We start from the raw sequence: 17,315 nt of genomic DNA, 5'->3' as shown, positions 1-17,315 counted from the left end.
TTATAACTTTAAAAAAACTAATATTTTTGGGGTGCATGGATGGCTCTGTCAGTTAGGTGTCCAACTCTTGATTTGGCTCAGGTCACCTCAGCGTTGGGAGATCGAGCCCTATAATAGGCTCCGTGTTGGGTATGGAGCCTACTTAAGATTCTCTCCCTCTGCCTCTCCCCCCACCTCTCTCTCTCTCTCTCTCTCTAAACAAACAAGAACTAATATTTTAACTACCAGGCAATGTTGTAATACCTTACATGTACTGACTAATTCACATAACTATTCTTTGAAACTGGTACTATTATTCCTATTTTACATGCATGGAAAGGCTCAGCACTTTGACAAAGGTCACATAGACAACAAGCAGATGAGCTAAGATTTGAAGCCAAATAGTTCAGCTTTGGAACTAGTATATTTTATGTTGATTGCATCAGTTACAAAGGCTTCAACTGTATTACTGTGTTACAAGAGAGGATGCTTGTTTACCATCAAGTCACAGCTAGTTAGTGGCAGTTAAGTCTCAAATGTAGGCCCTGTGTCTCCTGATTCTCAACCATGTATTTATTTAGATGGGTGTGATACTTTGTATAGAGTAGACATGATACTTAAAACAGGGTCTTATGATTAATTTCTATCAAATACATATCATGTTTCATTTCTGGGCCTAGGACAAGCTGGGGAATAGGTTCTGTTTGTTGGCAGGACTCTGATACTTAAGTAGCTAAATACTGCCAGTCTGGAAAAATCTTTTCCCAGAACCAGAGCTATTAAGCTAAGGGACTGAGACTCTAATTTTGCAAGAGAAGATGAGACTCAACTATTAAGGCCCACAAACAAGAACAACATTTATTTTGCCCAGAGGACTCTTAAAGAGTCTGTTGCCTGTGAAATCTGTGGAGGAGATGAAGTATTGCTTTAACTCAATCAAGATCCATGATTCTAACAGCAAAGTAGGTTTTATAAAAATTCATACTGTGGGTATTGGAGGAAAATAGAATGAGTTGATGACAATATTAATGCACTAATGCACATTCCCTTGTGAAATTTCCTGAAATACCTGACAAGTCTGCATGTTGTACTCTGATGCACTGGAAACTTCAGTGGACTAGAGACCTGATGCTGTGATTTCTTATTAGTTGTATCACTATAACCCAAATCTTATTTGGTGCAATTTGTTTCATGGTGATGGTGACATTATTTTAAAGGTTTCTTTGCATAGTTCAGTAAATAAATGCTCCAGAGCTCCGAGTTTAAAATATCCAGCCAATTTTATTGCATAACTCTAAAATATATTTGACTTCTATGGATTTAGAAGAGATAAATTCAATTAAGTTTCTTCATTTTTAGTGATTAAAGGGACTGGAGACACTCTGAGGTGAGACAGGAGAGAAATGACCACTATACATAAGGGTAAATTGGAGTTCTTCTCATAGATTAGCATTTGGGTGGTATTAGAAGTATTTTTTGACAACAAATCTTTATTACTTTTAAAAGATTTTATTTGTTTTAGAGATAGAGAGCACAAGTGGGGGAAGGAGCAGAGGGAGAGGGACAAGCAGATTCCACACTGAGCCCAGGGTCTGATGTACAGCTTGACCCTGAGATGATAACTTGAGCTAAAGGCAGATGCTTAATTGACTGAGACACCCAGGTGCCCCCTAGAAAATCTTTAAAGAGTTGCCTCAGAAACAAAAGACTGTGAGTTAGTTCAGAGGGCACAGAAGTTACATAGCAGCATATTCCACTTACTAAAAACAGAGGTGAGATGGTCATTGGCTCAAGTTGTGAATAATGTACAGGGACAATATATCAAATCAGACAAAATATAATTAATACAGTCTAGGGGAGAAAGCATTCTAGGTTCAGTTAACAAGGGCAAAGAACTGTTGGGTGAACAGGTTACAATAGATGGGTTATCCTGTGGTGGGAAGGGAAATGTCTACCCCTACCTTTCCTTCTATCAATAAATATGTTCCGTTATATCCAGGCACACACTCCTTGAGGATGGCTCTCAACTCATCCTGTTGCATGCAGCTCTTAAAAAGAAGGAACTATTATTGCCTTTTCTTGTGGTTTTTGTTATCATCTTTAGAGAATATTTCTGAGCTTTCTGGAGAAAGAAGCAAAACCCTGAATCACAAGCCTTTATTTTATAAAAATATCTCTTATAAAGCTTCCTTTTGCATATAGCAGATTTTGCCTCTCTTTGAAATAGTAAATAAGGGCAGTAGAATTCTATTTAGAATTTTTTAAATTTATACAAATTTCTGATTATAAGTAAAGCTCTTATACTACATGAGTAAGAATAGGAAGATAAGAATGTAAAAACAGAGACTGCAAATTAATGCCTACAGAGGTGAAGCAGGCAATGTAAAAATCCCAGAATACTAGAATTAAATTGGAATAGAGAATAGCTATATCCAGAAAATGATGATTCTATTTGCTAAGCTCTCTGCTACTCTTCTGAACAGGAGAAAGAATAAATAATTACCAAAAGTGACCTTGAATCCATCTGGCCATTCACAGATCCCCTGAACTGGGATAAAATTCAAAAGAGGGCCTGTGGTCTTGGCATATCATCTCTAATTAATCTTGAATATAACCAGCCTGATATTTTGGAGTGTGACAAAGAATAAGCTAATACATTTCTCCAAACATTGGTCTAGAAATGTACAGTTTACAGCAACATATATGTTTATAGACTCATTCATACAGTTTAACCTATATTGGTAGGTTTTTCCACTTAGCTTTGTCATGTTTAGTCAAATCAAACTTACTACTTGCAGCATACAAAGGTGGGGAAGAACACCAAAAAGTGAAAGCTAATCAGAAGTAAAATTTAGTAAAAACTAGACCACAGAAACCAGAGAGGATTCTAATGCTAATTGCAGGTTCTCTCTCTCTCCCTGGCCCTCTCTAGCTCTCTCTCAAGTAAATAAATATTTTTTAAAAGCCTAAAAATAAATGAAATGAAATGATACTAATCATGTATTATCCTTGTGAAAATTGAGAAAAGTTATTACATAAATCGATTTCTGAGTTCTCTGGTTCATGTAGCATCCTAGTTGAAAAAAAGGCTAATTTAGAGGATTGGTGGGGAAGCTATAAAAAAGGAAAATATAAATTAGTAAAGCATTTAGAAGATAAAAAGAGAAGATGGGCTAAGATCAGAGAAAAATAAAGTTGACTTTGGTTTCTGATAAGTAAGTAGAGTCTTATATCCATCTAAAGTATATCCTTGCATATGCAATAAATCTGGAAATGAGAAAAAAGGAGAACAAATTCTGTTTCTTTTTCTGATTATTTAATTACTAAAAAACCAAACAGTTAATTGTCATTACATCTATTCTGAATAAAGCAGAATGGTGATGTCAGACATAATTAACTATACAATTATAAAGGCTATCCATTGCTATTTATCATCAGTTCATACTTATTGAGTAGACATACAAAGTGATTTTTAACTACGACTGTGCATTAGAACTACCTATGAGCTTCTTTTTTGGGGTGCTACTCCAAAACCTACTAAGGCAAAATCTTACTTGTTGGGGCCTAGGATGAAAATTTGGGAAAACTGTTTTAGTTAATTCTGGGCATCCATGAAGACTCCATGCTGGAGTCTTCAATTTTAAGAAAAAAAGTTAAGCTCTAAACATGCTCTAATCTATTTTCAGCAATTTATTACTAGAGTTTAAGGGCATGGGCTCTGAAATCAGAGCTGGGCTCTAATCCTATTTTTGCCATTTCTCAGCTACATGACCCTGGGCAACTTCTCTATGCTTGAGTTTATCTATAAAATGGGTGTAATAATAACACTCAACTCATAGCATTGTTGGGAGAATTTAATATATGAAAATATCTGGCATAATGCTTGGTACACATCAAGCACAAAACAAATTAAGCTATGACTATTCATTATACATGTTTTAATTTAAAAAGAATGATATAAAATATACACTTTAAAGGCCTAATTCAAGGTGCAAAGTCTCTTTAAAATCTATTAGAAAGGTGATTAGGCTGATTCCAACTTGTCTTATACTGACCAGCAGAAGAGGTGTCCTTTTCCACAGTCCACAGCAGGAGCTCTGAGCAAGGGAAAGCTGAGTGTATCAGACCCAGATGTATTTGACCCTTGTTTTGTAAGTCTGACTGCTCTTTCACAGCCTGGAGTAGGACACCATTTAATGGCAGGATTATTTTCAACAAAGGCCTGTTGAAACAGCAATAATAAAACACAATAGAAATATATTACCTCTTAATTTTCAGAGTGTATCGCAGGTCAGTTTACTTTAGAGAGAAAAAAAAAGAGTGAAATAAAAAACAAGGAGTAATCAAGCTCAAGAAATACTTAATTTAGTACCAGAAAGTATGGAAATTAGTAAGAAGGAAAAAAGAGGTAATTACCTTAGTAATAATGTGACTTTTTAAATTTATGTTTTTTTTTTTTAAATCTAAAAACCAGGTAGATGATAAAAATGCAATTATTTACACAGAAAATGTGTATTTTAAAAATGTTCTCTCATACAATGCATTGCTTTTCTGATGGAAAACAATTATAAGACTATTAGTTGCATTTGAACTGTAAATTTCTAAACGGCACCCTAATAATACCTAAAAATCAGTATTATGATGGTTTGTTATGAAACAGGGCATCTTTTTGAAAAGTTCATATGTCATAGGGTTTAAACTACAAAAAATCTGCACAAAGCAGTCAAAAAATTTTTAAGAAACAGTGCGAGAGCAGATGCCTGTGAGTGGGGGGAGGAGTAGAAGGAGAGGGAGAGAAAAAAGTCTTAAGCAGACTCCCCGCAGGGCCCAAGTCAGGCTTAATTAATCTCATGACCTGGAGATCATGACTTGAGCTGAAATCAAGAGTCGGATGCTTAACTGACTGAGCCACCCAGACACCCCCCCAAAGTGCAATTTTTAAATCACACAAGAAAGCAACTTGCATACTTTTAGACAGACAACTCTTTAAAAAAAAAAAAAGATTTTATTTATTTATTTATTCACGAGAGACACAGAGAGAAAGAGAGGCAGAGACACAGGCAGAGGGAGAAGCAGGTTCCTCACAAGGAGCCTGATTTGGGACTCCATCTTGGGTCTCCAGGGTCATGCCCTGGGCTGGCGCTCAACTGCTGAGCCACCCAGGCTGCCCTGGACAGACAATTCTTAAATGGAAATAAAGACAGAAAAAAAATAAAAATGAAACTATTCTTTGAAAAAACCAATTCCAAGTTGATAATCTTTATTTCTGAATATTTCTATTTAGAAGTTTAAAATATGTGTCTTTTGGAAAACTGCAAATAGGTACTATCTACTTTGAACACTGTCTTGATCAATCCGTTTTAAAAGTGCAATAGGCAAATTAGTAAATAGTTTTGAACAAATTCTATTTTTGTGATTTACTACTTCAGCTTTTTACTTTTATATCTATCATGACTATAACAAAATGCTTTAGGGCACCTGATGGCTCAGTTTGTTAAGTGTCCAACTCTTGGTTTTGGCTCAGATCATGATCTCAGGGTTGTAAGATCAAGCCCTGTGCTGAGCGTGGAAATGATTGAGATTCTCTCCCTCCCTCTTCCTCTGCCCCTCCTCCCACTTACATGCATATGCATGCTCTCTTTCTCTCTCTTAAATAAACAAACAAACAAATAAATAAAATATTTTAAAAAAACCTACTAATACTTTAGCTTAAAACTTTCACTAATGTCACCATTCCTTCATGAAGTTTTTCTGGGAGATAAAAGTCAGAGTCCAAAGTTTTATGTGTTTTCAAAAATAAAACAAAAATCAAAATGTGTTATATAGGTTTAATAAAATTAAAATGATGGAAATCAGTTGACTGGCAGGATACCTTAATATCAAACTGTAGGTATCGTTTGTCCATTTCCTTAGAAACTACACTTTCTATGATATCCACAGGCACAAGTTGGAAGCAATCATATGCAGGGCAGAAAATGTTGTGAGCTTCACCTTCTTGAATTTTCAGATTCAAAAACCTATTAAAATTATCAATTGATAGAAAAAAAGGAAGATCATAATTTATTTGCACATTCTAAGAAGTTTTTCTTTATGCTGACTTTTTGGTTAGAGTATAATTAAAATAGCACCAATGAACAAAATATGGATTATCGATTGTAATACACTGGTTCATATAACTCACAAACATTATTGAACACTTACTACCTGCCCGACCATTCATTCATTTATACACATACACATATTATGTGAATATATATACTCATATTTATGTTATATATATAGTTTTTACATGTTCCTCTTTTGCTTTATCCTCCAAAAACTGAAACAATATATTTAACATTAAAATTTTAGAAATGAATGGTTTAAAAAGGTCATGCTCAATTTTCAATATTCTATACATTTAAAGAAAAGGGAGCACTTATAGAAAATTAAGTCATGGATAATCCATGATATTTGGGAGTGGCACTGGAAGATAGCATACTTTTTGAAGAAAAGACTTTTTGCTTATATTTCATTTAGACGAATATTAAGTTGCATGTCCTATTCTAGGTATACTAGTTAAGATAGCAGGGAAAAGGTCTCCTGGAGAGTGGCAGGAATCTAGCCCAAGGTGAATTAAGTGATTAAGGAGGAGGATTTTGAGTTAGAGAATTCCAGGTCTGTCACTAACAAGTTGCATAATCTTCAGCAATTTATTTACCTGTTTTGCCCCTCAGGTTCACTATCTGTAAAATGGAGATAATAGTAAGTGCTTCTTGGGGTTGTTATACAGATTATATGATATAATGTGTATGACTATCTGGATGGTGCCTGGCATAGAATAAGAATTCATAAATTTTAGCAAGGGTATTATTATTATTATTATTATTATTATTATTATTACCACCTATGGAAAAACAAGAAAACAAATGAGTTTTTGAAGTGTGATTTAACACTTAAACCTAGAGAAAATAAATGGAAAAACAAGTAATTAAGTCACCATTCTCTAGGGATCACCATCAACAGTTTGACTATTCTGCCTGCAGTATTTTCCTTTGGTTCTCAGTGTCTTAATTCAACTGCACTTAAAAATAAAAAAATCAAGCTAACTGAGACCTCATCAGATCTGTTCCTTCTGCCCCATTTCCACCTTCTTCAGCAATTTCATCTGGCACTTCAAAGAAAACAGAGCCCTCTCTTAATATCCTCCCTGCTACACCCCACAGCTAGCCATATCTTTAGCTATCTTTGCCTTCTTCTCACTCATTTCAGTGAAAGAGGGCTTCCTCCTTTATCCCCAAGCTAATCCGTAAAAACTCTGGCCAGCTCCAGAATTTGCACAATCCAGAAACCTATCCTCTCTCTCTCTGTCCTTCCCTCACGGGTCTTTTCTTTGACACAGTCAATATGCTCAAGTTTTTCCTACCCTGAAACATTCTCAATTAAATGATTCTTTTTAGCTCCATTTTCCTTTCATGTCAGTTTCTTGACAAAATAGCTTGATGATTTGTCATTTCTTCCTCAAGTCCATCCCACTGACTTCTCAACCTGCGATACTCTGGCTTTTTTTTTTTTTTTTTTTTTTTTAATCTGGCTTTTATAACCTCTTCACCGAATGGCCAGCTCTTAACAAGGCCATTAAGACTACCCATTAGCCCAAGGATTCAAGACCTCTGTTTTTATCTGCCTTGACTTCTCTGGAGCATCACACACTGCTAAACAGTTCCTTCTTTCAGATTCTCTCTTTTCCCTGGCTTCTAGGACTTATTTTTTTTCCCTCTGGCATTCTTCTTACCTTTGGTTGATCCTTATTTGTCTTTTTCACTAGTGCTTTTTACTCTCCTGATCATTTATGTTTTATTGTTCTCTAGGGTTTTCACACCAGGACTCTCCCCTCCTTCTGATTTCATTCAATCTTCCTGGGTGATCTAAATATTCTCAACTTAAAACTATCACCTACATGCTGATGACTCTGAAATTTAAAGCCTGGATCTCCCTTCTTAGCTACAGATCTTGACTACACACAATGTTTTTCCTTAAATGTCTCATATGCATTTAAAATTCAACATGTTTAAAATCTTACTCCGTTTTTCAATATGATTTAAAAACCACACAAGCATCATAAAACTCTGACATATCCCAACAGAAGGGCATTCTGTGTCTTAGTTGTCAGGTAAAAATTACCTGTAATACTGTGTGTCAGGAAAAACAATTTGGCAGAAATAAAGATGGATGAAATATTAGGGGAAATACTACAGAGCAGCAGTTCTCAAGGTGTGATTTGTGGACCTGAGACTTTTCAGGGGATTTATGAGGTCAAAACTATTTTCATAATGGTATGTATTAAAGCTGTTTTATTTTTTAGTTAAAACTGCTAGTGCCTTAGCATGAATCATGGCAGTGGTACTAAAACTACACTGGTAGATTTTATATTTTTCACTGCTTTCCACTTGCAGTTAAAGAAAAAAAAAAGCCAGTTTCATTTAAGAATATCCTTGACGGAGTAATAAAAATTATGAATTACTCGTTAATTATTAATAAAATTTATTGATTATTTAGTTTATTATATTAAATGTTAACTCACAAGTATACATCTTTTGGGTATTCTGTGCAAAAGGAATGGGGAATTTAAGCATAATGAACTTCCGGGGCATACCAAACAAAGCAAGGTGGCTGTCTCAAGGAAAAGCACTTAGGAAACTGTTTAAGTTACAAGTAGACCTACCTGCTTTTATCATGAAACATTATTTTTATTTGAAAGAGCAACAATAAATGATGATTGCTTGGACTTGGTTTTATAGTAGACTTTTCTGGAAGATGAATTAAGTGAGCTTGTCATGTCAAGGAAAAAAGTTGACAGAGAAATCTGGGGCAAACTTTACCCATGTTTTTATCTTGTAGGCCAATCATCCTTATGAAGAGGATAATAACTATCATTTATTGAGTGGTAACTATGTGCTAGGCCCTATTTGTTTTAAGCATTTTACATTTATTAAGCTATCTAACAGTCTGACAGTAATCCTATGATGTACTTACTATTAGCACCATTTTATAGATAAGGAAACTGAGGTACAGGGAGGTTACCACTTACCTAAATCAACAATAAGTAGCAGGAAGGATAATCTAGGCTGGGTAGAAAATAATTATTTCCCTTTCATTTAAGTCCTTGAAGTAGATACTTCAAAGCATCTATTAGATTGATAATATTATGGAGTAGGAAGAGTAAAATTAATTCAGTTTTTGAACTACCTAACGATTTTTAAAATTCCTTTCTTGTTTCTTCAACAAAGAAGTTTCTTTTCTACATGCCTATGAAAGGACAACAATTATTTTAAAAATGATTTTATCAATGCACAAACCACCCAACCTGGAACTTGTTTTCCTGCTGCTTGATTTGACAAGAACTACTGGCAGGATGAAAGGAGGGGAATCCTAGGCAGGTTGATAAAGTAACACAGAAAATAATCATTAGATTTTTCAAATTTGAATCTTACCATAAACTTCCCATGGCTAGTCTGTGATGAGTATGGGAGATGGTTCCTGTGATACAAGTATGGTGAGGGAGGTAAAGGAAGTTCAAAAAATTCAAGTAAATCCCTTGGGGAGGCTCAGTTTTCACACAGAAACCACGGTCAACAATAGCAAACTTGGTAGAATCCAGAAAATACTAATACAACAGAATTAACAATTTTAAGCTAAATAAAGTACTGTACCTGTGGCAGATTTTCTGCATTCATAATTAGGTCAAAGTTAGCTTTGGATTGTAAACTTGACCCTTGCTGATCAGTTTATGTATCAGTTGTATTGGTTTGATCTTATCGAATTAGACTCAGGGTAGAATCTAGTCTATGTTTTAAGAACAATGACCAGTTACTCTAATTTATTCTGACTTTTTAGGAAACCATAATATTTCCCCCCTCCAAATGAAATTTTCCTCCATATCCTGACTTAGAGGAAAAGAAAATGTATTCAAAATGAAATCAGAGTGACCGAATGATAAGTGTTGTCTAAAAAATTGGGAGGGAGGAGGTGGTGAGAGGATGAGGGAGGCAGATAGAGAAGGGTGGGAGGGATTTCAAGGAGAAATGAAGAAACTTTGGGGGTAATGGGTATATTCATTATTTTGATTGTGGTAATGATTTCATGGGTGTGTATATATGTCAAGGCTTATCAAATTATTTTAAATATGTAGTTTATTATATATCAATATAACTATTTAAGGAAACAAATAGAAAATTTGCTCAGGTTCTTGTTCTCTCGCCCAGCGTGGTACTCCCCCAGCTCCCTCCACTTGCTATCTGGTACTCCAAAAAAAAGAAGAGTTTGAAAACTTCTGAGTTTTAAGATTTCCTTAATTACTTATGACATGCTTTGCTTGATCATTTATGTGCTGCAAAGATAATATAATATTGTATTCTCATTAATTATATATATATATATTTATTTTTTATTTATTCATTCATGAAAGACACAGAGAGGCAGAGACACAGAAAGAGGGAGAAGCAGGCTCCATGCAGGGAGCCCGACGTGGGACTTGATCCCAGGTCTCCAGGATCAGGCCCTGGGCCAAAGGCAGCGCTAAACTGCTGAGCCACCCAGGGATTCCCTCTCATTAATTATATTGATCTTCTCCTTTGTTTTGTTGGTAAACCTCTCTTGAAAAGTGCAACATTAGAGCAAAATTAAGGGATGGTATAGAGTCTAAATATTGACAAGATAATGGGCAGGAGAATAGAGACAAATATAAGAAACAAAATAAATATCCCATTTGTACCCCACCATGTCTAGAAGAGACACCAAACTTTGAATTGATTAAAAAGGAATTTTAAACATTCATATTCTTACAGATTTTAAAGGCTATTTATTTGTCACAAAAAATGTAAAGAAAACATAAAACAAATGCTTATAAGTTATTAGAATATAAAAAATGCTTATTCTTGACATTTAGGTGTAGGCTTGAAATTTACATTAGATATAATATTCTTCCTTAGCAGTAAAGTATATTTCAGTGCAACTCTGAAACCAGTATGAATAATCCATATCATTGAATATCAAAAGCAGGCAATTTTATTACCAAATCAGTGTGTTCTCATGCAGTAAGAAATACTAAGCTGCACATATACTCACGACTCCCAGCATCCTCTACAAAAGTCATGTCCACAGGGCATATCCACTGGGTCTTCAAATACAGAAATACTGCACATACAAATGTCACACTGGAGATGAAGAAGAGCAACGATTTAAACGAAGTCATAGACAACGATATATGTATTTGTTCACTAGCTTAAGGCAAAAATATTGCTATAGTAATTATAAAGTTAAGTGTTTCAAAGTTATAAAGGAGGTTATTAAAGTCAGTGTGCCTATTTCTGACTGAATAACAAATGTCATGCCTACTTGATTATAAACTATTAAGGGATTAATTTTTAATTTATTTTTAAAGATTTTATTTATTTATTCATGAGAGATACAGAGAGAGAGGCAGAGACATAAGTAGAGGGAGAAGCAGGCTCCCCTCTGGGAGCCAGATGTGGGACTCGATCCCTGAATTCCCTGGTCACGCCCTGAGCGAAAGCAGAGCTTAATCGCTGAGGCTCCAGGCATCCCTATTAAGGGATTTAAATGTTTTTCATGCACAAGTCAAACTCTTAAATTCCAAATTTATTTATTTATCAGTAACTATGCACTTGGGAAAGAAAGTGTAAGAAACAACCATTAAAAAATCTATTCAGGCCAAAATCAAATTGTCCATTGCAAAATAACCACTTCAATTATCATGTCCTTTAGTCTATACTCATTCCAGAAAGTCTACAAAAACAGAGCAACTTTGTGTTTTCAACATAAAAACTCAGGCTATTCTGAGTAGCAATTTAATGATTTCCACCCAAGGGAACCCCACTACAAAACTATGTATCTTCTAAACAATGACTTGTTAGAAGCAAACATTCCAACATTACAGATGCAAATTATAGAAGTAGGATTCTATTTTCTTTTTTAAGAGTTTATTTATTTATTCATGAGAGACACAGGCAGAGGGAGAAGCAGGCTCCATGCAGGGAGCCCAATGCGGGACTCGATCCCGGGACTTCAGGATCACGCCCTGAGCCAAAGGCAGACACACAACCGCTGAGCCACCCAGGTATCCCAGGATTCTATTTTCTGAGAAGGCCTAGATAAAACCCAGGATGCTTTCATTTTTATCACATATTTTGACTGATTGAACTATTAAAAAAATGTCAGAATCTCCTGTAACAGCATACCAATGGTATGCCAATTAAAAATGTAGACAGTGGCAGTACTGTTTTTCAATAAAAAGCAATCATTTATTATGGAAATGTATCAAGATGATACACTCCAAAGCTTTATTGAAATTTTATATTTACATAATTATCAATACATCATGAGCATTTTCAAGACAATATAAAATTTTTTCATATTTTTACTTAAAGTACCTATCACAAACTCAACTTTTATTTATTTTTTAAAAAAGATTTTATTTATTTATTTGACAGAGAGAAAGAGCATGAACAGGGGGAGCAGCAGGCAGAGGGAACGGGAGAAGCAGATTCCTCAATAAGCAGGGCGCCCGATGTGGACTCGATCCCAAGACCCTGGGATCATGGCTGAAGCCAAAGGCAGACGCTTTTTTTTGTATATTTTTTTATTGGAGTTTGATTTGCCCGCATATAGTATAACACCCAGTGCTCATCCCGTCAAGTGCAAAGGCAGACACTTAACTGACTGAGACACCCAGGCTTCCAACAAGCTCAACTTCTGATATTTAACTTTAAGCACCTAGAAATTTTAAGTATAAATATAAATTTTATTAAAAAAATTTTATAAAAAAATTTTAAGTATAAAATTTTAAGTAGATGGCTTTCTCAAACTTTTATGTTTTCTGTTTTGAAATGAGAAAAGAAAATCTTTTGTTTCTCAATCTATAATTCAGAGATAGCAAAAATATTCTGTGATAATGAATATTTACCAAAGGGTGAAATAACTGAACTCTTTAAGAAGGGTATATAGGATTCAATTACTAGAATACATTAGAGGTTCCATGAAACAAAACAAAATACACACACACACATACACATATATATTATATTTTTTCTTTTTCTGTTTTTTTTGAGAGAGTGAGAGCACAGAGGGGTGGGGGGGACAGGTGGGAGGAGAGGGAAAAGGAGAGAGACAGAGGGAGACAGAATTTTTTTTTTAAGATTTTATTTATTTATTCATGAGAGACACACAGAGAGAGAAAGAGGCAGAGACACAGGCAGAGGGAGAAGCAGGCTCCATACAAGGAACCTGACGCGGGACTCGATCCCGGTCTCCAGGATCACACCCTGGACTGAAGGTGGCGCTAAACCGCTGAGCCACTGGGCTGCCCAGGGAGACAGAATTTTAAGCAGCCTCCACATTCAGTATGAGCCTGATACAGGGCTCGACCTCACAACCCTGAGATCATGACCTGAGCCAAAACCAAGAGTTGGCCACTTAACCAACTGAGTCACTCAGGTGCCCCTTCCATGAAACAATATTAAATAATTTAAAAGTTAAAAGACTAAACACAAAACTATAGGAAGCACAGTGAATACTGAACCATACCAAACTGGTGTCCAAATCCCCAGGAGATAAACTTATTTCATCTGGAGAGGTGACAGAAGAACGTGTAGTCCTTGGAGTTCTTGGAGAAGGGAGTGTGTCCCAGGCATTATACCCACTTGGTGGTGGAGTTGGCATCTGAACACCTGATCGTTGGCAGCAATTCTCTGGGTTGGACATCCAAGCTTCAAGTAATTTCTCCCGGTCCCAGTCTTTAAGAGAAATGGAGTATCTCTCAAAAAACAGGAAATATGGTAATGTTTTAAGAGTTTCATAATAACAAAATAAAGATAAAGAGATATAGGCCATCTAAAGGAAGAAAAATTATTTATATCAAATTAATAATTGCAAATGAATATTTAGGTATGTTATGTCCACTAATAAATAAGTATTTTTTAAAGGATTTTATTTATTTATTCATAGACACAGAGAGAGAGGCAGAGACACAGGCAGAGGGAGAAGCAGGCTCCATACAGGGAACCCGATGTGGGACTTGATCCCAGGTCTCCAGGATCACACCCCAGGCTGCAGGCGGCGCCAAACCGCGGCGCCACCAGGGCTGCCCTAAGGAAAATATTTTATTTTTATTTGCTTATTTATTAAAGTAGGCTCTATGCCCAGTGTGGCACCTAATGCATGACTCTGGAGGATTCAGACCTGAGCTGAGATGAAGAGTCAGCCACTTAACTGAGCCACCCAGGCACCCCAATTCACTAATATTTTTAAACAGAATTTAAACTTTTATAATCTACTGTGGTTTGTAACTATGTCAATATCTAATAATATTATCAAAATTTCCAGTCATTTCTACTAATAATCAAAAGAGGTGCCTCACACATCACTTCTGGAAGTCACAAAAATTTTCATGGCATAGATTTGACTTAGGCATTTTACTCTTTTCAAGAAAAATATGTAAAATTTGCAATTGGTTTCACTGGTGTCAAGTTGTAAAATGGTTACATAGCTTATTATAAACATATCAAAATGCCAATGAGTCCAAAAATCATTTGATAAACAGCTTGAAAGGAGAAGAAATTTCTGAAGGGATTATTATGGTTATGAAAAGTTTTAGTGCATTAGGTATTGAGTTCATTAGTGCATTCTGTATTGAGTTCACATCTGACCTAACTAAAAAAGATGATCTTCCTACTGAACACTTTTAAAATTACCAAATGAAGCATGTTGTTACAAAGTTCAGAGCCATAAAAACCTTACCCATTAAAAATAATAAGTAAATACTTCTAGTATACTTCTAGTTATTTTGCTAGCTGTTTTATACATATTATTTCACTTGTTCCTTCCAACAAACTTTTCAATCATTATTTAGATGAAGAAATGAGGACTCAGGGAAGTTATATAACTTGCTCAGACTCACATAGATAGTGAGAGATTTGAAACCAATTTCTGTGATTACAAAGCCTGTTTTCTTTCTACTGTAGCACAATGTAGTACAGGGTCAAGAGCCGTATAGAACCAATTATCCAAAACAGACACATTCTATACAATTTTACCACTCTAATACAAATAGCTGTGGAAATTTTCAATGAAAGACTTTTTTCAACCATATTAAATCAGTGTATTTGGTGGCTTAACAGGATAACTATGACTCAAGAGATGCAATATGGATACAGCAAGTGTATTTCCAGCTGTGTAAACCATATGACCAGGGCACAGAAGTATAATGAAGATACATCAGCAGTTCTGTAAAGTCACAGCATACCATGCTGTCATTTGAGAAGATGGAAAAAGAGATTGGGAAAGGGTCAGATTACAAAGAGGAAAAAAAATCCAACAAGTGAAAAAAAACTGCATGGGTGCATTCCAGGAAATGTTGCCACATGGATGTTAGTACTTGGATAGTTCATTACTTACTTAAAAAGTTAAAATTACTTTTCTTAGACTAGTAAGATTATTTTTCCGAAGTATCCATTATGTTACTTTTTAATAAAGGGGGGAAAAAAGAACTACTATAATTTCTTTAGACAGATACTGAATATTCTAGATTTTAGACTTAGCTACTATGAATATTTTTCAGCACAACTCCTGCTTGGATTGTGTCACATCATTCACCTGGCAAATATTAACTGAATGTCTTACGTGCCATGCACTGTCAGGCAGCAGGGATACAATGGGAGGAATAATCAGGCAGGACTCTTGCCTTCATGAAACTTACAGTCTAGCAAGGAGAAAGACACTATGTAAAAAAATTATCACTGTCAGAGTGTTATGACAGGTAGAGAACAGCAGTCAGAGAAGGTGACTCTGGGGAAACAGCTTGAAGTAGACAACTGAAAGAGGAATGGGAGTTAACTAGTAAAAGAGAGTGGGAAATACATTCTAGACAGGTGTGCACAGCATGTTCAAAGACCCTGTGGTAGGAGGGAAGACGACATCCTTGTGAAATTCAAAGGTCAATATAGCTATAAGCATGGAGATCAGAGGGAAAGCATTGTGTGAGATGAGGCTGAATAAAATAGGGAGGGGCTACATAATGCAGGACTCTTATTTTTTATTTTTTTTAAAGATTTTATTTATTTATTCATGAGAGAGAGAGAGAGAGAAAGAGAGAGAGAGAGAGGGAGAGAGGGAGAGAGACAGAGGGAGAAGCAGACTCCATGCAGGGAGCCCGACGTGGGACTCGATCCCAGGACTCCAAGATCATGCCCTGGGCTGAAGGCAGGTGCTAAACGGCTGAGCCACCGGGAATCCCCCACGAAGGACTTTTTAATAACACTGTGTCGTCAGCTCAGGAATAGTAGGAAATCACTGAGAACTTGAGCTTGGGGTTAGGAAGCACAGGTTGTCACGATCAGATTTGAAAAGATCATTCTGACTACAACAAAGAAACTGGATAGGGCAGGAGTAGAGGGAACACAAATAGGGTTGATGGGCAGTGTAAGTGAGAGATGATGGAAGCTAGGGCCAGGTGGTTGGTTGCAGTGGAGATAAAGAGAAAGAGAAGAGTTTAAGACATGGAAGGTAAAAGTGACAATTCAGTGACAACAGGACATAAGAGTCTAAAGGACATGATATGTCTAAGTTGGTGTTCCAGGTTCACCCTGCTGGTTGGTTGGTGCCATCAATGTAAACAGGGAATACCAGAGAATCAGTATAGAAGTGGAAGAGCATGATTTTAGTTTTAGACATAATAGGTTTAAGGTGCTTTTGAGATATCCTAGAGATGCTTTAAAATAGGTAGTTATATATTAAGGGTGTGAGGCTAAGAAAAGAAGTCTGGTCCAGAGGTAGAAATCTATACCTATAGAAACCTTGGGAAAAGCTATCATTTCCTAGGAAGAGGGAAGAGTGAGAAGATGTAGACCACTGACATTTAATTGCCTAGAGAAGATGATGAGTCTTCCAAAGAGTTTTAAAAAAATACTTCAATATAAATTAACTCTAAGCATAAGCAAATTATCCTTTGTCTCATGTTTTGTAAACTTTACTTATTTTCATATTAGGTAGCATTCAATTAAATGTTACTTGTATTAATACTCAGAAAACCACTGTATTCCAACAGAGTCCTCCTTAAAATTCAATTACTGCTCAGTAAATATTGCCAAACATTTTAGTCTTCTGCTTAATCTAGATCAACTTCCTTACCTTAAGATTAAATTTGATAACAGATAATATAATACTCAAATCTATTTTCCTGTGTAAAGCTGAGTGAATGTTACCAAGGATGTAATCTATAAATCTTCCAAACAGTTCAGTTTAATAGCTCTGAAACAGAGCCTATCCTGGTTTTGAGAACA

The 17,315-nt window shown here is 35.7% G+C and overlaps 1 protein-coding gene across 9 annotated transcripts in view; it reads right to left on the bottom strand.

Moving 5' to 3' along the window:
• ANKIB1 (ankyrin repeat and IBR domain containing 1) overlaps positions 1 to 17,315 on the bottom strand; it is a 239,213-nt gene that overhangs the window by 36,089 nt on the left and 185,809 nt on the right. For all 9 annotated transcript variants that reach the window (XM_038556785.1, XM_038556781.1, XM_038556779.1 and 6 more), the window contains 4 exons: positions 13,564 to 13,772; positions 11,086 to 11,174; positions 5,852 to 5,996; positions 4,035 to 4,201 (listed from right to left, as the gene is read on the bottom strand). In XM_038556785.1, coding sequence (XP_038412713.1) covers positions 4,035 to 4,201; positions 5,852 to 5,996; positions 11,086 to 11,174; positions 13,564 to 13,772 — 610 coding nt within the window. The remainder of the gene's footprint in view (positions 1 to 4,034; positions 4,202 to 5,851; positions 5,997 to 11,085; positions 11,175 to 13,563; positions 13,773 to 17,315) is intronic.

Source organism: Canis lupus, chromosome 14, assembly GCF_011100685.1.
Source record: "Canis lupus familiaris isolate Mischka breed German Shepherd chromosome 14, alternate assembly UU_Cfam_GSD_1.0, whole genome shotgun sequence".
NCBI classification, from domain to species: Eukaryota; Metazoa; Chordata; class Mammalia; order Carnivora; family Canidae; genus Canis; species Canis lupus.
The sequence above is the reverse complement of the archived record's forward strand: the minus strand, read 5'-3'. Positions and strand labels throughout refer to the sequence as shown.